The 24,883-nt window shown below is 43.1% G+C and overlaps 1 protein-coding gene across 1 annotated transcript in view; it reads right to left on the bottom strand.

Annotated features, from left to right (window-relative positions):
• Nucleotides 1–1,175: 1,175 nt before the first annotated feature.
• The window catches only part of ARHGEF28 (Rho guanine nucleotide exchange factor 28), a 251,694-nt gene continuing 227,986 nt past the window's right edge, over nt 1,176–24,883 (bottom strand). Inside the window, 1 exon segment of the mRNA XM_058656335.1 lies at nt 1,176–1,418. Coding sequence (XP_058512318.1) covers nt 1,255–1,418 — 164 coding nt within the window. The 3' untranslated portion in view covers nt 1,176–1,254.

The raw sequence follows: 24,883 nt of genomic DNA on the forward strand, positions 1-24,883 counted from the left end.
GACTTTATTAGAGCAGAAAAGAAAGCTATTTCTTGAGGACTCCTGGAGCAAGACATGCATCTTAGAGTTTAGGAGGTCCACTTGGAGGTGAAGTGATTGGTGAGAATCACATGACTTGCCTATGTGAAGATAAACAACTTCTAACTTTGAGGGGGAAAAAAAACCCCTTAGGGCCTGGGTGAGTTGTTCCAGTTCCTAGCACATCTGCCTCTGGCAGGTTTTTGATTCTGGATCAATTTTATAGTTCTCTATTTTCAATTCTCAAGTGTGTGTGCAGTGTGTTACACCAGGGTCCTGCCCTTCACATGAAAATGGCAAGAGAAGACGATGACATCAATGTATTTATTGACAATGACCGAGACATACACAAACATTGCTGAAGAATAAGGGGACACCTCTCCCAGGGTCATTTTCCCATACATAAACCCAGGGGACTCTGAAGGCAGCAGGGTGAGCTGGCTTTGCACAACATCGAAGAGCATGTCCAGGCTCAGGCTGCCCTGAGCATGAGGGATATTTCTTGGATAAGGGCAGGGAGGAGCTCCTTCAGGGATTGGTGGCTGTCAGTGCTCCAGGAAGGCATGGGACACGCATGGGACCAGGAGGGAGGGCTCCCATGCAGTTTCATTATTTACATCAGAATGGACTCGCTGGGGGGCTCCGGGCTCAAGGCAGTGCTGACAGCTGCTGCTGTGGCTGCTGAACTGTGACTTGAAATGGTGCCGGTCCCCAGCAGGTCCTGCATCTGGAACGGTGGCCAGGAAGGGCGTTATTGGTTGAACAGTCTCTACCCTTGATGTTCCCAAGAGAAATCAGTACATAACCGCGAAAGAGCTACTTCCACATCCTCCTGCCTGGGCGGGCCCTGGAGCCGCTCTGTGGCTGCCAAAGTGGATCCCTTACAAACATCACCCTTCAAGGCACTTCAACACCCAGACAACACGGCTGCAAATGCAATACAGAATTCTACCATGGGGCCAAAACAATTTTTTTTTGCAATATTTCTGCTTCTTCAAATTAGTTTCTCTTCCAGAAATCTGAAAATTAGATGTGATAAGTTAAAGATGATACAAAAAGAGCTGCTTTCAATAATTTAATGATCAGATTCATGCCAATAAAATGAACTGGCATGAAATATTAAATATGTTTCTTAAAACAATTTGGACACAATCCCCCATAGAGTACAGGAGAAAAAAAAGTTTCTCCCCAAAGTGCCAGTGTTTTGTTTGATTTGGAAAAACGATGACAATGCAATCAGAGGTAAACAATGTTTTCTTCCACTTCATCTATGGTTTCCCCATCTTCTCTGGTCACTGTCTGTAGACCAAGCTTTGTTTCTGTTGCAAACGTCTGCGGCGGAGGGTGGAGTGGGCTGGGGTTGTCAGGGACTGGGGACTCGGCCTGGGAAGTGTGCAGATCTGCAAAAGACAGATGGTACAGGTTATGAGAGCCTCAGCTTGAGATCCACAAGGGACAGAGATTAGAAAATGCAGTGCCTAGAGAATGGCCGGGCCTGGACAGAAAGCAATGGGAGGAGTTCCTTCAGGTGCATGGCATGCAAAAGTGCCTCCTGAGCCTAAGAATGCTCTCAGGAAAGCATCCCATCACTCCAGACCTGCTAAATCAGTGCTACTGCTGAGACAGGCATGCCCAGTGCCCACCCATTTTGTTAAGGGAGGCAGAGGCCTTGGTGTACAGTGACTGGTCCAGTGAAATGGTGTAGCGCCTCCTCTCAGGGGGATCTCCATGCCTCAATGTATCTGAGGGCAAGGGGTAGCAACAGAGCAGCCTCAGCATTGTGCAAATCTGTTCAGACCACACAGAGTCTTCAATAACGGTAGCCAGGTTCCAAGGGAAAATCAGGCCAATATCAACTGTGACTGGGGTTGGCTTTTCTCTGGTTACCTAGCAACAGCAAAGCACTGTGTAATCTCCTTTTTTTTGGAGAAAGAAACACCCTCTACTATCATAGTTTAAAGGGGAGATGAAGGTTGTTTTTGATTTAAAGACACTCGCTGCAAAACCTATCTCCGCATTTATTTCACTGACTATCCTCCCCTAGGCTCGGCTCTATGCTAAATTTCCAAACGCCCAGCCGGGAGGAGAATAGGTAGGGAATACAGGTGGAGAAGAGGATGGCCAGCCAGAGGCCCCTGCGTCCCCTGCAGGATCTAAGCCTCTATTATCCAGGTGTTTATACAGACCCCCTGGCATTCTGATGACGAAGTGCTTATGAGCTTACCCACCTAAGCAAGCTCCTGGGCAACCAAAGAAAATGAGAATCGAGGGTTGGCAGGAATGAGCGACAAAGAAAGTAAGAAAGAACAACACAAAGACATTCTGAGCCTCTCAACATGGACACGGCAATTCTTACAGAATGAGAGACGTCCCTCGCTGAATCAGTGAGCACAAAGATCCCTGGGCAATGACTTCACTACTAGCACAGGACTATAGATTGACCCAGAATGTTCTCCATCTCATTTTATCCCTAAAATATGCCTGCAGTCACAAGACACATTCATACTGTGAATGTTGATCCCCAGTCATCGAATGAAGCCAATTCACCTCTCCGTGCAGAAAGCCCCAGTGAACTGCTGATGCTCATGGCTGCCCAACTTCAAAGGGAAAACCTCCAAGTTTCCACAAAGAGGATGCTGGCAGAGCGAACAGGACACCTAAGTCCCTATGGGGCCACTTCCTCACCAACAGGTGCTCCAGCCAGAACACGAGACATCCCCATCTTCAGAAGAGGAAGCTATCCATTGACCAAGGCAGCTGGGAGGTGACAACACGACGCCGGGGACAGAAGCAGATCTCGGTCTGTGGAACTTTCCCTCTTCAGGCTGTGAAGCCTTCAGCAACGAGTCCAAAATACAGAAGACTCTAGGTAGTCCCTTTTGAGTGGCTCTGGGAGACTTATTTTTAAAATCCAAAATGCATAACAAAGAATTCTTTTATACTAAATTGTGGGCCCTAGCTCTGGAAGACAGAGAAGCAAGAAGAGATGTAGGGAGCCAGGGAGAATGTTTGTATGTACAAGGTGAGAAGACAGGCTCAAGTAGAACTTTTCTAAATCAGGATGGAAATACAAGAGAAAGACACTTCTAGGCAAAAGCTCATTGGCCCCCCGGGTGAACAGCCCATGGCGTGAGTCCAGATGGAGTGCTGACACCGCCGAGGCCGGGAGTCACTTGTATGGGAACTCAATTTCCTTTGCCATGTCCCTGCATGGTCTGTACCTGAACTGTGCAGGTGAGGGCAGGCCGTTGGTCTTTGAAATTTGAAACTGTTGGATGATTTCTGATTTTATGACTTCATTTCAACCCTAACAGCTCTCTAGCACAGCAACTGCAGGCTCCTCCAGGCCAGCCACCTTTGTCCACACTCTCTACTCTGGAGAAAATGCCCCTCTAAGCGCCCCACACTGGAAAAGCACTTGTTAAAATTAAACCTCACTGCTTCAGAAAGCAGGATCCTTGGGGAGTAAAACCAATCACCAGTTTTGTTTCTGATTAAAGCAAGCCTAAACATTGGCAGGCAAAAACAGAAAATACCTTATTTTTTAAAAGCAAAGAAAGATTACTAACAAGCTAAATAATAAAATAGGATTTCAAATGATACAAAAACTTTGCAACCAAGTATCTCAATATAATTTCTCATCTTGACAGAAAAGAAATAATTTGATCTCCCCCATATCTCTAGAAATTGAGCGGAGTAACCATTATTCACTGCAAAACGAATGAGCAGAAAGTCCCCAGTCTCGGCTAAACCAAACAGAAAGTAGCTTCTCCTTGTGAGGTGCTTTTCCTCCAACCTCACTGAGCATTTTATTTATACACTAAAATGTCAGCCTTTGCCAAGAACTTCTTACTGTCTTCATGAAAACTGTTTTGAAGTCAAGGACAGCCTTCTAATGCAGTTTTAGCTCCATCATCATGGGTTAATCAAAAATAAAACTCTAAAGCTTGTAGGCATCATGGCTGGCACTACTCTGTACCATGAGAGTGGATACCTTGGGCAGAACATGCCCATACCACACGTCTGGCTGGAGGGTAGAAACACACAGCCCCTTCTTTAACTAGTCTCATCTGCAGCTCTTAGTGGTAACCTGCTGGTAGACACTTGCACTTACATGTTCATACTTTTCCCTGCTGACCTGACTCTGGAATTCCTAACCAATGGGAGGAAGAAGCGGCCTTTGCTACAGCCACTGGACAGCTATTTTCAGAACCAGACTGTGAACTCAGTGTTGAAAACACAACTGTGCATCATATTTTCATCGAATAAAGTGCCATCAGAATCTTTTCAGCCACATGGCAAAGCGGGTGTCGGTTCCTGTCCCTCTGCTCCGCTTCCCATCCAGCTCCCTGCTTGTGGCCTGGGAAAGCAGTCGAGGATGGCCCAAGGCCTGGGGACCCTGCACCTGCATGGGAGACCCAGGCAGACTCCTGGCTCCTGGCATTGTTTCGGCCCAGTTCCAGCCGTTGCAGCCATGTGGACAAAATCTTCTCTGTGTCACCTTCTCTCTGTAAATCTGCCTTTCCACTAAAAATAAATGAATCTTGAAAAAAATTAAGAATGCATAGTACAGACAAGGGGTGGGTGAACACAGCGACATTCTATCCACGAGTTTGCTCTCCAAATGGCCGCAACTGCCAGAGTTGGACCAGGTTGAAGTCAGGAGGCAGGAGTTTCTTCCAGGTGTTCCATGTGGCTGTAGGGGCCTGAGCATTTGGTCCATTCTTCACTGCTTCCCTCACACACACACCAGCAGAGAGCTAGACCAGAAGTGGAGCAGCCAGGACTTCACTTAAACTGGCACCCATGTGGGATGCCAGCACTGCAGGCAGGGGCTTTATCCACTATACCAAGTGCTGGCCTTCTGAAATCATCTTAGCTAAGGCCTCTTCAGCTTGTTATATTGTATGTGAATTGCTAGATTTGTGTTTGAGTGTAGGAATTCACCAAATACTGTTAGAGGCACAAAAAAAATTAATAGATTTTTTCAAATGTTTTCCATTCAGGAAATGAAATCAATTTTGTTACTTGGAGCTGCATTGAAAATCACGTTCTTACAATTATCCCAGACACTTGTCCTAGCCCTTGTTCAAGAGTTGTGCCAACAACGCATAACCGAGGTAATCTCATACACAGTCCTTGAAGGATAGCATTCAGAAAGTTAACTAACAGGTGAGCCATGTCCCCACTAAGACTAAAATCAACTTGTCAAAAGGAACAGATCTGTGATAAGTCAGAAAGGGCTGTCAGCAACTGTAAGGGGCCAGACTTGTGGCACAACAGGTTAAGCCACCACCTGCAATGCCAGCATCCCTTAGCAGAATGCCACTTTGAATCTTGGGTACTCTACTTCCAATCCAGCTCCTTGCTGAGGTGCTTAGGAAAATGGCCCAAGTGTTTTGGCCTCTGGTACCCTGAGTTTCTGGCTCCTGGACTTGTCCTGACCCAGGCATAGCCAATTTGGTCATTTGGGAATGAGCCACCAAACAAAAGCTCTCTCATTCACTCTCTTTTCCTGTCGTTGTGCTTTCAAATTAAAAAATGTTTACTTCATGTGGTCATTGCTTAGCATGAAAGCATTTTACATGATCATTCTTTTTAAACAAAAGTTCAGCTTAAAATTCGGAGGAGAACTGTGTCATGAATATGAATTGTGTAAGTCTGAATTTCCCTCAACAGTGCACTCATGGCCAGGCACCCAAGAGCCCATTGCTGTGCAGAGCATGTTTAGTCTACTGTCAAGAGAGACCAGGGACAGTACAACACCATCCAGCCCACAGCCTCATCCCCTTCCTTCCCTGCCAGCCAAAGTCACACAACTGAATTTCTTGTCTTCATTTTCTGGGTTCTGAACTTGTTTATTTCAGCTTAACCTGTGTTTGTTGTTATAATATCCCTTGTGCATGTTCTTAAAATCAAAATTCACACTTTCTTAGAATAACTCTACCTAAAAAAAAAAAACCACTTTTGTCATTAATGTTCCAACTCTGCAAAATAAGCTGCGCTCCCTCCTTAGTGACTGATTCTTGCTTCCACTCCAAAACATTTTAAAAAATTGTTTCCTGATGGCATTACTGACAAAGGCTGTTTTCTCTCAAGAGCCTTAATGTGCAACATTCTCTTTCTAATGGAAGGCATTTATTGTGCAAAGCTGGAGGTATCTTCACAGCAAAGAAAACAAGTCTCTTTCTCCCTAGGTTTGCCAATTTTTCACAGTGAGCCACCACAAGGATGTGAACCTCTGGCAAGAAAACCAATCCCAAGTTGACGCCTGAAGCAAGCAATCCAAAGGAGTGTCGCGATGCCCTTTTCTATTCCTCATGTATCCACACTACCTGAAATAGCCAGAATGTGCTTGTGGGAGCAGGCGAGGGAGTGTTGGCGCGAGCGTTACGTGGCACACGCACGTATGAAGCCATTAGGTGGGAAAGTAAGTGGTATTAAAGCTGCAATTGTGAGAGCTGGACTTTTACTTTCTTCTCAGTGGTGAACAGACTTCGAATGGTCTACATTAGATGTATAAACTCTGCCAGGAAAACAGCGCCAACTATTGAAGCCATCTATGCAATGAAAAGCCCTTGATTGCATGGATCTCAAGAATTTCTGCACCAAAATTAACTTACTTTTAATTCTACTTCTCTGCAAATATTTTTGAAGTATCTTCATGTGCGCAGGGTCTTGTGAAGGTGCATGAGAAAGGAATATTATGGAAAAACTGTAAATTTCTAATATTTTTTGCGGCAAATAAGCTTATCCTTTAATTTTGCCTTTGAAGTACTCACATGCTAACTGGAAATGTAATAATATATCGACCCTCCCAAGTAGGGTACCACCATGAGGAAGTCATGACCTTAACCTCAGAGCATCCTCCTCTTCCTTGAGATGTATTTCAAAGTGTTTCTCTAGATGGCATTATTAACTGGCATTAGTGATAAAATAATACAGTAGGCCTAAAAGGTTAATGAAACTCAAGATAATTCAAGTTTCTTAAGAAGCGTATTTCACAGAACTTTAGTAGGCTCATTTGCATTATTATCCCTTCTGGAGGAAATAATAGACGCAGTCGCTCAAGGAACAACAATCCCCCAGCTCAGGGAGTCTGTTCCCCAAGCACATGTTCTCTGCATCAAAGAACTAGAAAGCTCCTTCCAGACTCAGAGACAATATGGCAGAATAAATCATGGGTGAGAAGTTGGAAATACGTGAGGCTCAGTACCCTGGACCCAATGTCTGCAGCGAATTCAAGCAGCACTCATCAATGGCTGCTGAAACCTTGTTGAGAAAAGCTGAAGGAAACTTGATCACGGGTGGATCATGCTGACAACATCTGAACCCACACATGTGATCACCCCAGAAAGAGAAACAGACCTTGTTGTGCCACATGACAGATTGTGAGAGGAAACACGGAACATCAGCCATGGAGGCTTTTTTCTTCATGTCAAAAACATGAAGCCTGCATCTAATCAAACTTTCATTCCCGACTGCCAGTTGACAGGAACTGTAGGGGCAGGGAGTAGGTTCAGTAACACCACAGTGACAGAAGGAACAGAATCGAGAATGCAGAACATTTTTCTGGGGAAAAAAAAAATCAGTCTCTTCATTAAATATTTGTGAGAGTAAAAAAAGAGGCATGAAAACATTTTAAAACACACTTATGGGATAGGTCAATGAAATGCAATACATGAAATTATGCAGAATCTAACTCAAATACACCAAGGGTGAGTGGGAGGTGGGGCGAGGGAAGCATTTTTGAGACAACTAAAGAACTTCAAGTAATGCCAGCATGTTTTTAAGTAAGATTTTTTTAGGTATGATAACGATACTGTGTGATAGAATTGTGAATAGGTTTTTATGTCAGGTTCTTTTATTTTTGGAAAAGATATCGAAGGAAGGGCAGGACGTCATGTACTTGCTTTAAGATAACCCAACAAGATAGAAAGGAGCAATGGAATCTGAATCAAAATGAGCTGTAAGTTGGAAATTGTTAAAAAGCCAGCTGGGGGTAGGTGGGATTCTTAAATGATTCTGCTTTTGTACAATTTCCATGATAACCTTGCTGAAGCCCCCAGCCTTTCCTACATCTGGACTGTGATAAAGGGTCTTCTGTCATCCCACCAGTGTGTTTCTTATAAATCTAACAGAAATGGAGCACTGTGGCAATGAATCAAGAGGTCTCCTCTGGATGCCAGTTCTGTTTATAACAATTTAATGCAACAATGTTGACAAACCATCGGCAAGCGCATATGTGGGTTTGTATCTTTTTAGAAAGATGCACAAATTTTCCATAAAATGGATAAGGTTCACTGAGTTTGTAGCCACCTGCTAAAAAATGCTACAAATTCTGGTACAGCCCTTTCTCTGAAAAAAACCTAATAGAATCTCCTAGATAACACACAACTCACAAAACATGTTATTTTACACTGTGAGTGTATCTGTCCTAAGTAATAAATTGGTAAGTTTCTCCTGATTTTTGATTCCTATGTTAAGTCTTTCTTTTTTTTAAAAAAAAAGGGGGGGCACTAGTATTTTTATTACAGCACTAAAGTAATATTTTATACACCAGTGTATTTTAAAGTAAAAAATTTTATGTACAACTGTAGAGAAATATAACACCAGTTAAAATGTTACAATATAAAACTCCATTGAGGTGTTTGATATATAAATCAGAAAATGTTTTTACTGCTTCATTTTGATAACATAGTTGAGGTTAATTCAACAAGCCCAACTGAACAAAACAATAGTTGAATTATACGTTTACAAGTATTAGTTGGAATTCTGGAATCCAGGGGAAATATTAGCTTAATTTCTTGAAATATAGATTCATCTTAAAATTAAGCTGTATGAAGTAAAATTCATATTAATTTTTCTTCTTACTCTCATAAGTTTGAGTTAATTTAAAGCTTAAAAAAGTAACATTTAAGAAACAGGAAGTAAAAGTAGGGCAGCTAGTCCAACAAAAATGTTATGTTTCAGGTCATCCTAATGAAACGTGTCCATATAGACTGCTGAATGTATGGTGAATATCTGATTCAAAAATTCCATCTGGAGTCATAGGAAATCACCGGTTCAGAATTCTGATCTTTTGAAATGGCCTTCTTAATACCTTATTTAGTCTAATGAATGTGCTCTGAGCAGACTCCTTGACGTAGTCAAGGCAGAATTGCACTACAAGAATGTACCCACTAAGCCACCAACATGGGCTGCCTCTGGGTGATAATCGTCATTATCTAGAATCTCCATTTCCTCATCTGTGAACTTGGGCAGTCTTCAACTTCTCTCACAGGCAGGCACAATCCCATTAATTTACCCCAGTGCACAGGCTGTCCCTCAGATGAAATAAGCTGTAAGTAATCCGCAATCCCTGGTATAGGGTAGTATAACTTTGCCTTCTTCCCCGACAAAAGAACCGTGTTGTTAGAATGCAAGCGAGAGGGGAAATTGTGACTATGTAAAACTTGAATTTCCTCTAATTTCTAATGAGACATACCAAACTTCTGTACCAATTTTCATAGTTTCTCCATATTTTTCTAATATATTACTTGGACCACTTCTCAAAAATGATCAGATAAAAGAAGATATTCAAATTCTTCAACGGGAGAGGAGATTTCTCCAGTTTCTTAGAACACCAGTCTTTCGAACTGTTATCAATTTCCACTCAACACTCAACATTTATATTTATTTTTGAGGTGTTTTAAATGATCTATGTGAATAGCCAGGCTAATGGAAAATTTCAAAAATTGTGAAAACATACTGTATGGAGTATTCCTAATGCCAGACACCACTATATGCAATCGGCATACATCTTTCATTCAAGTCAATCCCCACACCAACCCAAAATGGTAAGAACACTATTGAAAGTGACAAAGGAAGCCTAAAATAGACATAGAGATAAACCTAACGGGGGGGGGGGGGGGCGTTGGGGGGAAAGAACAAACTTAAAAAACAGAAAGCTGAAGAAAACTTGCAAAAACTACCAAGCTGGAGGATGTATGAAGTGAAAGAGACCCTGGAAACAAATGTAGAAAAAACAATTCTAAGATACGTTAGGTGCATGGTTAATATTTTCTATTCTTTCTGTAAGTGAAATTTTTCAGCTGCAACTTTTATGTTTAACTGAATTAAGCACACAGCAAATAACTGCAATGTACACTCATTGGATTCCAAGTCAAAAAACAAACCAGAAAAAGAACACACACCTTTGAATGAACTGAAGATGTAAACGTATGACCAAAATTGATGGGGGATTACGGTTAATTTTTTTTACCTATGATAATGGCTTTTTAAAGAGGCTTTCTTGGAGATATTTACTGAACTGTTGATGGATGAATAATTTTCAGATCTGGCTTTCAGAATGTGCTCAAAATAGCATATAGTACATGGTTACGGGAAGGCAGGGTGGGAGTATAAACCAGGATTGGTCAAACCCTTTTGTTCCAGTTACATACTGAGTGGTTGCTACACTGCTCACTTTAATTTTTTCATATGTTTAGTGTAGAATATTAACATTCAGGTAGACAAAAATATGTCAATTTTAAATAATTGAGACAAAATATTCAATCCCGGTCTGTTAAGAATTAGGGACAACTGTGAAGTGAGTTGAATTAGGCGACATGTAAGCGCAAGGACCAGCTGGTGCTTACAGGGCAGTCCAGGCCTCTGCAGGAGCAGGAATGCACAGTCTTCCCCCACCAGGGCCAAAGGACAGATTTCCTGCAAACTGCTCGTGGCAGGACCCTGCCCCCAGTGCAAGCTGTGCCTCCTGTGTGGCTGAGAGAAGAATTAAATTCATTTCTCCGCAGGCTGAACAAGGCAGGAAATCGACCTAGGAATTTTAATGCTGCATTTAATTTCTGCCTGGTTCAGCTGAGGGAAAAACAGCTGCCGAGGGTCCTTTGCAGACACAACATAGCACTCTTTAAAGCAGAAGGAGGCAAGTCATTCCAACTAACACACCCAAGCGAATCAGTTCTACCTATTTCTTAGTGAAGGTGCCTTTCCCAAAGCCTGATCCAAGAAGAACTAGCACGCAATCCTGTGCTTTAAAGGTCTACAAGAGAGTGGGTTTTTTTTTCTCCTAGATCGTCTGCATGACTGCAAGATATCAAAAAGTATTCTTGTCTAAGAAACATGCACACAATTTTCAGAGCAACATAAAATGTTTTCTTTTGCTGCTTTTAGAAACAAGACACATTAATTTTGGAATGTCTATCTGTTTGAAATAACATTGGTAAAGAAACCAAACCCTGAAATATCTTTCCCAACTACAGGCTTGAGCTATGGTTACTCAAAAATGACTATAATTTTAACAGGACAATATAGAGAACACAATGTGTTTAGTGGAAGATCCTCCCATTCTGGAATATTCTTCCTCCATTTATGTTTGTTATCAGAGATCCAGAAGTGACACTTGAATATTTTTAGGAACTGTACAATGAGAAAAGTAGCCAGTTTATAGAAAAGAGGGAAGATCAGGGCTTAACCAAAATTGTAATGAAACAGGAAGACACATGACACAAGATCAACTTCTGTGCTTCGTGCAGCTCAGGCTCCCTTGGAGAAACAACTTGGATCATCTGTGTACACCAGTGATGTATGAACTGGCTCTAACTGTTCATATCTGTGTTACTGGTACATTTTCTGTCATGAACACCAAGGAAGCCAGCTAATTTCTACTGGGTGACACAAAACCCCCATGTAGTACCGTAGTCTCCTCTTTTCAGACAGATCTTTGTTCTATCAACACCTTTTCCAAGCAAGAACCACAGTATTACTGTATGATGCACCTGCTCTCATGGAATCAATCACCCAGGACAAGGAATATGAAGCCTTGACAGCCCTAGCTCCTGTCAACCTGCTGAGGGTCACTAGGTCAGCTGCCCTGAAGAAGCCTGGTCCATCACAGAGTAGGAAGCTGTAGATATAAACAGATGATCATAAATTCAGGACAACCTACATGGCTAATGGATGCTGTGCTCAGATGGAAGCCACGTAAGAGCTCCCAGACACGGTGGCTGAGAGTGGTAACAAGAAAGAGAAAACACCAAAAGTCAGCCTGGAAGGCTGGCCAGGGTGTTAACAGAATATAGATCCCCAGGAGGGTGGAGTTTGCCACTGCAGCCAAGGAGGATGGGAGGGAGGCCAGAGATAATCTAGACAGGGGAGTGGTCACATTAGACTTGAATGTGGGCTTGCCCCTGGACACCCAGAGGGAGGGGGATCAAAAAAGCAGATTTGGGGAGGGTCGTGGCTGGAGTGTTGGGAGCTCTAACTTCAGGAAATACACTGAGCTGATACTGGTGGGCAGGCAAGCCCCCGTTCGCCCTTCAGCTTCAGCTTCAGTGCCCACAGTGCTACCCTCTAGGTGGAGGCGCAGGCCCAGGAGCAAGTTGAGAAATGAGTTGTGTCTCCCTTGTGTTTTAAGCACCAATAATGAACTCATGGGTGGTCAATAAAATGCCCAGTCCCTTGTTGGCCAAAGCACTCAGGTTTTTGTTTTTGGTTTTTGTTTTTTTTTTTTTTGGCAGTAGTGGGTAGTTGAGAATGAAAATAGATGTGAGCTTCTTATCCACTCCTTCTATAATAAACATTGAGGAGGTCCAGTGCGTGCCCTGCACCAGGCTGCACACTACAGCAATGGAGCTGAATGAGACCCTCCTGCAGCTCCAGGAGGTCCAGTCAGTCAAATCACTCTGAAAACAGTTCAGGGGATTCTTAAAAACAAAACAGACATCTAGCCTGCGTACAAAACAGTACACTCCTGAGCACTGACCCAAGAGACATGCAAACTCAGTGCACAGAAAGCCTCGCCGTGGCCATCCATGGCAGCATGACTCATGATGGCCCAACACCAGAAGCAAGCCAGGTGTCCACAGACAGAAGACGTAATGTGCCAACTGGTATATTCATCCGTGGCAGGTCAGTGAACAGTGCAAAGGAGGCAACAAGTCATGCAATATCAGGGAGAGGTCTCTCAACTAGTACAGAGTGGAAAAGGTTGAGCCCAAACAAGACCAGAGGATCCAGCGCCAACTCATCCTAGACTGGCAAAACTAACCTGCAGTGATGGGACACAGATCAACAGTGGGTGTGGGGGTGGGGACTGACTGGAAAGGAGATGGAAGGAAGTGGTGTGCTCAGAGACTCTTCTCAGAAACAACTAGACAACCAGCCTCAGTGTCTGAGTTCTCCACAAACAAGCTGCAGAAAGAAAACAAGGGAGCAAGTAATATGGACACCCATGTTCTCAAGGGTCACCTAGGAGAAGCTCCCATCCCAGACCAAAGGAGTCTGCAGAGTTCCGTCCTGAGACGGCGAAGAGGGAAGCAGGCGGAAGCAAGGCTGGCGGAGAGGGTGTTTCTAACAGAGGAAAGAACGTAGATGCAGATCACGAGTGATGGAATTAGAAGACGACCTTACTTGGGTGCTTAGAACTTTTTGAAGACCCTGTAATAAAGGGATATTCATAGAAAATGCATACTTTGAAAGAGGGACAAGAGGAGTTCCATTTTTTTTTTCTTTTTGCACCAAAATATACTTATCTTTTAATTCTCTATTCTTTTTTGGAAAAATGTCAAAATGCTCAGGGGAACTGGCCTGCATGAGTGAGGGAACCTGATACAACTAGACCACAGGGTGCCATGAGACGAGGCCGGGTGGGGCATCCAGGCCCGCACACATCAGGGGTGGCTGACTCCCAGCACACACAAGACTTAGACAAGCCTATCACAGCTGACCCAGAAAAACACAAGGAAGACCTGACGCCAACCCTTCTCCACAGGCTCCAACGCTGGCCCGCTGGCCTGGGGGCTAAACAAAACTCTCCCTGAAATGCACTGTGCCGATTCTGGGTTTCAAAATGCAATCCATGTGGGAAATCACACTGAGATATGTCATTTGGATTTCAACTGTTTCCAAGGGAGCAAAATGTATTTGAAGGGTGTGCCACATGCAGCAAGTTGATTTCAACATCACTGACATCAGTACTGTTTCCAAAGCATTGTTTCAGAAGCCAGGAGTCCTGCAGGATGCCAGGCTGAGGAGGCAGCAGTGGTGTTCACTAGATTTGGGAAGCAGCACTTGGTGGAAATTCACAGTACATAGGAGCACAGCAAGGGAAAGGTTGCCCAGCCCCCAAACCAGCATTTCCCAACATCCTCCGTTGATGGGAATGTTGACAGTTTAACACCTAAGTTGCTGAACATTGGTTGAGAAGGGTCCACATAGAGAATCCACAGGGGAGGCTAAATATGGTCTTGCTCATCATCAGAACAAGCATTTCACTGGCTCAAGTGACCCAATGTGTTTCCTGACAATTTTCTCCTTTCTCAGCACAAGATGTAACAGAAACCGTGAGGGGCTGGTGCAATAATTCAACTGACTAATCATCTGCCTGCAAGCTCTGGCATCCCATATGGCTGTGGGTTTATGTCCCGGCTACTCCACTTCCCAGCCAGCTCCCTGTTTATGGCCTGGGAACACAGCGGAGGATGGCCCAGAGCCAGGAGACCCTACACCCATGTGCAAGTCCCAGAAGAAGCTCCTGGCTTCAGATTAGCGCAGCTCTGACCATTGAAACCATATGGGGAGTAAACCAGTGGATGGAATATCTTTCTCTCTGTCTCTTCTTCTCTTTGTAAATCTGCCTTTCCAATAAACAATAAAACGTTAAAAAAAAAAAATAAGAAGAAACTGAGACACATGAAATAAATTTAAACATCCTCCTTAAGATTTCACAGACATTGGACTGGCTTAGTGGTACTATGGGTTTTTCCACCGGCAACACCTGCATCCTATTTTGGAGGTCTGATTTAAGTCCCAGCTACTTGACTTTTTACCTGATTTCCTGTTATTGCATCTGAGAAGGCAGCACAAGATGGCTGAAGTCTTTGGTCCTCTGATACCCATGTTGGGAGGTGAGGATGGATTTCCTACCTCTTGGCTTTTAACCTGGCCCACTCCTCTCTCCTTCCTTTCCCTCTCCCTTCCTCCTTCCCTCTACTTATTTCTCTCTCTACCTCTCAAATAAAAAAATTAAAAAATGTAAAATTTCATAGAGAATGACAGGATTGGAATCTGAATGTAGGCGTATTTTTCAAGCCTTCTGTCTTCATTCTGCCAATTTCCATCATCCAGTATTAATCAAGTACATTTATTTGTTCATCCACTCATTATATCCATTCGTTCACTCAAATCCCTCACTTAAAAATGAAGTAAATACGCATAGGATTCATGACATTCAAAGTGTGGTTTTGGTCTGTTTCTTTGGCTTTTTGTTTGGTTTGTTTGCTTCTGAAACTCGCTTGTGGGCATACAGGGATGGATTCTGCATCTTCTCATCTTTGGATAGCTGGAGGGAAATCATGTCACTTGCTTTCTGGAGGGATTAGTGTGGTCTGACTTTCTTTCTGGTCATTTTGATCAAAGGTGATAATTGCTAATTGGGTTTCTATCCTGGTGTGTCTCTTTTTTTCTGGGTGTTTCCTCGGTCATTTAAACAAGCCCTCAGGAAACACACTGTCCACAATTTTCCTGACCAGTACATCCTCAAGGTAAAGTAATGCTCTCTTAAAAAACTAAAAGCAACTACCACCAGAAGTCATATATTTTAGGAAAATGCATGCTTTACCCTTACGATCACCTTGATTTACAAGAAGATCTTCATCATGTTCCTACCTAATGAAGGAGGAGTGAAAGACTGAAGATGCGAAGTAGTCCCAAGAGATGGAATCTGACAAATGCACCTGCCACGTCTCCATGCCTGCATCTCTTATCTGACAAACCTGATGATGAAATACTTTAATTTACTGGCAGCAAGATTCGAAAAAACTTCCTTCTATCTTCTCCCAACAACCACTAATAGCTTCTCTGAGGAGGAGACCTGTCATGTGAGGTTTCTGAGTACTTTGCTCCCAGCTCACACAGCTCAGCTTTTGGCTGTGGGCCCTGGGATCATTACAGTAAATGACAGCCAGCCAGGACCAGACAGCACTCAGAAAGAACAACTCCATATCTGCTTTTCCATAAGGTCTCACCTCAGACTGCTTGTTCAGCTAAAAATAATTTCAAATGTTTAAAAAAACAAATAAGGCCGGTAGTTGAGCAGAGCATTCTGGAAGAAGGTTAACCACAGGGCCCCCTTCACAGTCCCAGTATATTCCCTCACAGGTGGACATGGCTCCAGGTCCGGCCCTGAGGGAGACTCAGTGTGCGAACTGCACTTCTTCACACAGCAGGCTGAGTGCGAAATGCAGCCTCCTTGCCGCATGCTGACTAACAGACCATCACATTTTGGCCAACATGTTCATGACATTTTTTTTTTCCTCCAACCTACATGCCAATGAAAGGTAATTTGCATTTGCGAAACTTCACAGATATATTTCAGGGCTCTAACATAGACTGCTGAACTGAAATATCAAGCATCTAAAAATATGACTTCTGCTTGTGTCTACCATGCCAATCTGGATCAATGAACAACGAATTAAAAAGAGTACAACATTCAGAGAGGAGTCAGCTCAGGAGGTTCCAAGAATTTAACCTGCTCACTGGATGCAAGATGGCTTTGAACACCTTCGCTTTCTCTAAAGACAGTCTGAGTTTAATAAGATGGAATATATATATATATATATAAAATTTTCATATTCTTGATATAAGAACATGTTAAAAATAGAACCATGAGCGAATGTATAAAGATAACACAATATACAATCCATCAAAAGGTTTAGGCTTATGTCATTGTAGGAATATTAAATTGTTCGATCTTCGCTAAGCTAAAATTAGAAAAAAATTCCATTATAGCTGAACAGTTAACTGGGGAGACACATCTTGAAATTCAAAATACATAAGCTTAAGATCCTGAGCACACAGATCCCAGAAGCTTCTGGCAAAGCCGAGTACGTGAATTCTCCCTGACTTCCAACATCATACTGCGCCATCTGTCTTTAGCAAATGTCAGTGTATTCCCGGATGGAAACATGCTTCCTTTCTGAATCATCCACACCAAGACTTCCCTGAAATACGGCCTCTTGCAGTTGAGCTTGACAGCTCCCAATTCAGGGCAAAACAAAGACCATAGTCTTCTTTGAGAATCCAGAAGAATAGAGAATTCCTCCAGTCCAAAGGATCGGTGTGAAAATCAGATGAGGCTGGGCCCAGCGGCGTGGCCTAGCAGCTAAAGTCCTCATCTTGAATGCCCCAGGATCCCATATGGGCGCCGGTTCTAATCCCCGCAGCTCTGCTTCCCATCCAGCTCCCTGCTTGTGACCTGGGAAAGCAGTTGAGGACGGCCCAATGCATTGGGACCCTGTACCCGCATGGGAGACCCGGAAGAGTTTCCTGGTTCCCGGCTTTGGATCGGCGCGCACCGGCCCGTTGCGGCTCACTTGGGGAGTGAATCATCGGACGGAAGATCTTCCTCTCTGTATATCCGGCTTTCCAATAATAATAAATCTTTAAAAAAAAATCAGATGAGGCTAACATTTATTGTTTCCTAATCTGAGAGCCCAGGAAAGGTTCAAACCATCTTTGAGAAAAGGGAATCTCAAAATTTAGAATACCCCAGAAAGCCCAGGGGCTTCTGTGGACCCACTAGAAATCTAACCTAAAACCACCTCCTCACTCCTGGCTTGGCATAAAGAGGTTGTGGAATACACAATTCCTGCTTTTTGATTCTGGTGAATTTATGAGACTCTTAGAGCGCCATGTCTTTACTGCAGTGTTACAACATTCTACATGATTAATTGATTACAAATCATTGCAAAGGGTGCCAAGATCAGCAATAGGAAGCAGGTCATTAAAGAAAATTAAAACACCGCCAATGTTTAGCTTATAAATGTTTCTTTCTTCCCAAGCTCTACTGTACTATTCCTTCAAAAATGGCCCCAATCCATTGGAGAAGCAGCACCTCCTGTATTTCCAGTGGATGATCCAAATATTTTATATTTAAGACAAACATCCACCGTGTTACCTTGTAGAAAAAGCTGTAGTGTAATAAAAATTTGTACAAGGAGAGCTATGGAAAAAGACACACCATGAAAATAATGAAGTTCTGAGTTTCTTGCTATGAAATTGTCCATGAGGGACTGAGTCCTTTTCCTGCATAACGTGAGTCTTTGAAGACCTACATTTTTCCCTTAGGTAAACTCTCAAACCAAGCATTAACATTTCAAATGGAATTAAAACGAGTATCTTATTCAGAAACAGAATGGACGCATTGGCTCCTTACCCAAAGAACCTCCACAGTGATTTATCACAGCAAATGAATATCCCTGTGGGTCAAATCAAGGGCCAGGCTTCTTTATTTATTTTCCAGCCCAGGGCCTGAGCTCAAGTTGCTTCTGAGAAGTGACCAGCTCAGAACGGGATTGAGTTCTAGTCTCTATTCCAGGGCAAAGCAAAGGGATGTGTTACTTAAGATGCCAGCATGCTTAATTTTAAGGTTGTTAGAATAAACATGAGATATTTCAGGCAACATTTTAAGACAGACCGGTAGAAGATCATGCCAGGGAGACTGGTTCACATTCCAGCAGTGTATTCAACTAAACAAATACTCAGTTTTACCCGACAAGACACTAAGGATGGCTAAATGGGATCTAGCAGAAAAAAAAAGGCTGTAGCAAAATATTTCGGTGATGTTGAGCTAGCCACCTTCATCCAACTTACTGTGTTCAAGCTACTTTATGGCTCAAAGAGAACTACCCAGGTGACCAGGTAAGCTCACTAGATGTTGCTGACATAAAGGATTAAGCAGTAAATCATTTAGGTGTCATCTTCCTAAATGACAGTGATTGATTCATTTCTACAAGTTTACACTAGCTTAAAGCATTTTATGGAAAACATATTTGGAATTTTAAGTTTTCATTTGCTACAAATGGCCATATGGTGGGCTACGTGTGCAGTGTTGTGTTTCCAACAACACACATGGCAAGATCCTTCGAGAGCTGTATAAGGAATACCAAACCAGTACATGGTACTGTACATTCCCAAACAGCTTTATATCTCAACCTTTGTGACAAAAAAGTCTGCAATTTTTCAAGTCTGCTATAAGATTCCAGTAAAATTTTAAATGGAAATAATCTTGCAGTTACCTACACATCTTCAGAAGACCATCTAACTCACACTTAGCTTATGAAAAATGTTGAACCCCACACTCTTTGCCCTCCCAGTCCAGACAGCCAGCCCAAGACACTGATCTTGCCTGTCCAATAAGCTCTATCACACCTATAGCTCTGGCATCTTTTCTTCAACATCCTCAAGACCTCCGCAAAGAGTATGGGTCAAGTTCCCAGCCACCTCCACTTCTACGGAAGAGTATCGATTCCTTCACTTAAGACCCCAGTATTTTTCATGGCATGCCAAATGTTGGTGGGTGCTTAGGACAGAGCAATTAACTAGGAGACATGAATTGCTCCATTCCCAGAAAGCTTGCTCTCCAGCGGGGGAGGGGAAGGGCTTCCGATACATTATTTAGGTGATCACACATAATTCAGGCCAATTTTAAGTGCTAACAAGAGATGCTTCCTGGGGATCCCAAATCATGACTTCGACTTTTATTAGTATATTCAGGACTAGCAAAGATAAACTGACTGAGGATAATCAAACTCAAAAACAGACTTAAGGCTACACACTGGAAGGGAAGTTTTCAATTTTAAGCGAGAAGTAGTTTATACCAGCATTCTCCTGTTGGATGCTTGTCTAGTAAGACAATGCACTCAGGGCACCAACATTTAATCAGCAATTTTTTCTGGGTGTCTTTACATATTTATAAAGCAACCAGCAAGGAATGGCTGGTCTGGAGATATGGAAGCTCTGCATCTCAATTTGAGATGTTTAGTCTTGTCATTGGCATAACCAACATTTGTTCTAAAAATGTAGCTGACCAGTGCAATCAATTCCACTCTAGACAGTAGTGGGAAACTACAAGCTGGGCACAATGCCACCTCTCAGGTACTGCTCTGATCACACACCAGCCAATGCTACCTCAAGGCAAATACAGAACGGCAACTACTCTTTTCATCCTGATTATTTCCATTCTGGGAGGGAAAAACCAAATCTTGATTCACAGCTACATTTTTTGATCACAATTTAACTATTGGCTTTCTAACAACATGGACAGAACACTTTGATTTCAATAGGCCAGCCACCTCTGTTAGAATGAGCTTTTTTGCAGAGTGTGGGGTGGAAGCTGCTGGTCACTGGATCTACAGGGTATACTAGGCATCTTTCCAAAAGCCTGGTAAGACTTTCACATGGGACCGTAATGCAACTTGGGCTTCCATGACAGCAGGAGGAGGAGTCAGGGAGTGAGGTTACCCTGCAACATCCCATCAAGCACAACTCTGCAGGGAAGGAAGCTGCTTCGGGACCACCAGGGACAGCGTGAGACACATGACCGACCAGCCAACCCTGACACAAGTCCACCTCAGAACGGGTGAACGCAGTTCTTTATTCCATGGTGCAGGAAACCCTGACACTGTATGCAGGGCTCCAGCAACAAACCCAGCGTCTGTTCCTGACTCTTTGTCAGCATCATAGGTTGAGGTAGTCCTCCCCTGAGAATTCAGATTTTCTTTTCATGATACAAGTTCTCCTATTACTACACTATTAATTATTTAATTCACTCTGAGGTGAATTAACTTAGATGAACAAACCAGGGGAAGTATGACCTTCATTGCTTTTTAACTTGAGCAGAAGGAAAACCAGTTTAGAAACCATCTCTGAGGCAGGCAAACTACACTCACTTGTTTGTATAAGAGTTCTTGGAACATAGCTGAGCTCATTTTCCCATATTGTCAGTGGCTTCTTCCAAGCTACAATGGCAGTATTGACTACTTGCACAAAGACCTGACGGCCCCCACAAAGACCAAAATGTTTAACTGTAAAGATCCTTCCAGAAACAAGGTGACTATTGTCTAAATCACAGGGTCACAGTCTTCTTGGGCAAAGATGAAGCACTGGGACTAGACTGGATCTACCATGTTTTAGGCAAACCCTAGCAATGGAATGTCCATAGTTGAAGGACAGGAGGGAAAAGCTGGCTGCAACACTCTGAAACACAGAGAGACTGGAACCTCCTTTGTCAGGGTTGGATCCAAGCCTTACAAGTCACTGTAACTGATGGGAGCAAACCTTGCACTTCAGGTACGATTGGCTCATAAATGGTTACAAACTACTTTCCTGCACAATAGTCCTTAATCACTTTGAGAACAAAACTGCACCACTCTAGAAAGATAAAACACGCAGCCTACAGACCATATGCATATGTGGGTATGCATATGTGCACATCTTTTTTTTCTCCCCTCACTCCTCCTCCACCCCTCCTTTTTTTTATGATGACCCGAAGTCAGACCTAACCCGTGGAAGTATTCATTCTAAGTGGACTCGCACTTCAGCAGCTTGTCCAAACCAGACCGGAGCCTGGGGCAGGATGAACAGGCAGCCACATGGCTGGCTGGCTGCCTTGGAATCCACCCACCTGCTGGTTTTGCTCTCCTGCTGTGTACTGGGCTCTGTGTGCTACAGCGGGATGGCCCTGGCCCAGTTGGCTCACACAGCCAACCTGCCCCCAGAGAATATGCAATCAGGAAGTTGGCAGCCGGCACTCGTGGCTCACCAGGCTCTACAAGCAAATGTCATGTTTCCTTCCCCTGGTACAAATTCTGCAAAAGGCTGAAGTCAACCGTCTACATTTACTGATAAGAAAGATTAACACTAGGCCCTTGGGCCTCACTTGTTATACTTTTGTCAGGATAGATAGTACCAGGAGCAAGGAATATCACAATTTCCTTTCAAATATCACAGTGATAGCACGTGAGCAAAAAGAGTTGCTCAATGATTTTCCAATTTTGACTCCTTTAGACTCCTACAGATTTATCTGGATAATAATTTGATACTGTAATGAATGTTTCCAACCCTTCAACTTCGGTTTCATTTAGGCAACCCAAAATATAGGCATCTAATATTTTTCCCAATCACATGGAAAGTGCAAAATTACTAAAGCCTTTAATCAAAGCTTCAGCATGGACTGACAGCCTAAATGTCTTGTGTAGGCCATCTAAGTAGGAAATGAACTAATGCAATGCCTATTTTCCGCCTTGATTTCTATGTATTGACATCGACTTAAGTAACAACAAAATTTTACTTATCTATTTTTTTAATAAAGCTTAACTCACTTTCCTAACCAAGAAAAAATTAACATTTAATCATTATTCAACTTTGGGACATTTAAAAATGTTAGAATGATGGACTTGCAACTGCTGTTAAAACACTCTGCTACTGTTGTAATAGATGGGAAACAGCGCAGAGAAACGAGGGAGGAGGACGGCCAAAGGGGAAATTCTCTGAGCCTAAAAAACTGCAACATGAACAGCTGTTTTTCTACTAGTCTTTAAAAAGTTAAGGTTCACATGCTATCTAAGACTGTAGAGAAAAACAATCATTTTATTCCCTGCTAAGCCCTGAATTGTTGCCCTAATCAAAATTCATAACCAAAGTCCTAAACATTGAAAACCCCAGAGAGAGCAGGGCAACCAAGCCTTTGAAGGAGGTCATCATATGCAGTGAGATCACTGAGCAGGTCCTAGTGCATTCACGTCTCCTTCAGAGAGCTCTGGACCCCAGCACGTGGAACACACCAGAATGTAAGCCATGGAGGGGGAGCCACAAAGGAACCAGCCTGGTGGTAGGTATTTGGCACAGCAGCTGAAGCATGACTTGGGATGCCCACGCCCTATCTCAGGGTGCTAGGTGCACATTTGGCTCTGCTGACCTCAGCTTCTTGCAGTGTATACCACGGAAGACAGGAGAGGCAACTCCCATAGCTGGGCCCCTGCCAGCCACCTGAAAGACTCAAGGGCTCTGGCCTCCTGCCTTGGGCCTCAACACGGCCAGCGGCGGCAGACCTATGGTGGAGTGAACCAACACATGGAAGATCACTTTCTCTCTCTCTCTCGGTCCCTATGACTTTTTCTTTGTCTTTCTGCCTCTGCTGTTTGAAATAAATAAATAATAAAAGGAAGCAAATATTTTTAAAAGGAAGAACCCGGCGCTTTGATCCTGGGTTTCCTGTTCTGCAGAGCTGTGTGGGAACAGATCTCTTCAAACACAGCTCCATGCCTGGAGCTTACGGTAGCTAATGCCAATTTCGGCTGTATGGGAAACTGCCCAGAGGTATCCGGTAGAGCATCTTCCCACACAGGTTATAAAAATAAGGTGCCAATTTCTGAGTTACAGAATATTTTAAAAACATTAGAAATTATGAGTCTTCCTTCTTAAAGGCTGTTACCTAAAAATATTAATTATAGCATAGCTACTCATTCGGAAATGTTCTGCTTTCTTGCCTGATATCAAAAACTTGTCATTGGAAATTCAATACAGCTGTCTCCTATTTTTTTTAATTACCAAGATAAGATTATCTGAATACAATACTATGAATTTTGAAGTATTGTTCTGGGTACCAAAATTCTATTATGCAGTTAAAGCAAACAGTCTTCTGGAATCCAAACTTAATAAAGTTGCTCTCTTATTTTCAATATTTCTATGTCCAACACATGGATTTTGGCTCTTGATTTCAGTTTGATCGTATGCATAATGAAGTCATACTGCTTTTTCTGCACTGAGAAGTGATTTTTGGGTAACCTGCAGATACTGGGTCATAGATAAAAACAAATGAAAAAACGAGACTCAAAATATTTCATATTTAGTACCATAAATCAAAGGCCCACTCTACAAATAAAGCCAAATACTAATTTGAATTTAATGTCCAAACATCCAATAACTTTGGTCATGACAGAACAATCAAGTTTATGGTGCTGCCTTAGAAAATATTTATGAAAAGTATGGGATTATCACTAGACTAGAGTGAGGACCTAAAATATCATAGGAAAACATGTTTTATGGTGCATAAAGTGAGGCTTAGGAGTATTGATGGGGCCCGGGGTGGTGGCCTAGCGGCTAAAGTCCTTGCCTTGAATGCGCTGGGATCCCATATGGGCGCCGGTTCTAATCCCGGCAGCTCCACTTCCCATCCAGCTCCCTGCTTGTGGCCTGGGAAAGCAGTGGAGTACGGCCCAAAGCCTTGGGACCCTGCACCCACGTGGGAGACCCAGAGGAGCTCCTGGCTTCTAGCTTCAGATCAGCGCAGCACCAACTGTTGCAGTCACTTGGGGAGTGAATCATCAGACAGAAGATCTTCCTCTCTCTATATCTGACTTTGCAATAAAAATTTTAAAAATCTTTAAAAAAAAAAAAGAGTATGGATGAAGTCTGAAGATGCTCATGTCTCTTCAGTTATCTGGCCCACTCACAAGTAGGTGCCCAGGGACAAGATTAAAACAACTGGAGTGGGAGGAGAAAAAGTTAACACCCTGAATGTGACCTCATCACAAACATCCCACCCGGCTCTGGAAAAGCCTGAATTATATGTGAAAATCAGTATTAGCTTCCTTACAAAGTACAACTCAACACAACTTTCTAGAAAGCAACCACTTACATGGTAATGACTGAGTGTACAGACTCTGGGACTCATCTTCCCAGGTTCAGTTCCTGCCTGGCCCCTTACCAGCCTTGGTGACCTTGCACCTTAACCCCTGCGTATCCTACCTCCCTCTCCATAATGAAGATAACAATACTGCCATCTCAGTGCCCTCCAGGATTCAAAGGTTTCACCAGGGGAAGCTTCAGCACAGTTCCTGAAATCTGATAAAGGTTAGATCATCTCCGGTGCCAGTAGCTGCAGTAGAGCTATTAAAAAACGAATCCTGGGCCTGGCACGGTGGCTCAGTGGCTAAATCCTTGCCTAGCAAACACGGGATCTCGTATGGGTTCATGTCCAGGTTACTCTGCTTTCCATGCAGCTCCCTGCTTGTAGCCT

This window comes from Ochotona princeps, chromosome 28 (assembly GCF_030435755.1).
Source record: "Ochotona princeps isolate mOchPri1 chromosome 28, mOchPri1.hap1, whole genome shotgun sequence".
In the NCBI taxonomy this organism is placed as follows: domain Eukaryota; kingdom Metazoa; phylum Chordata; class Mammalia; order Lagomorpha; family Ochotonidae; genus Ochotona; species Ochotona princeps.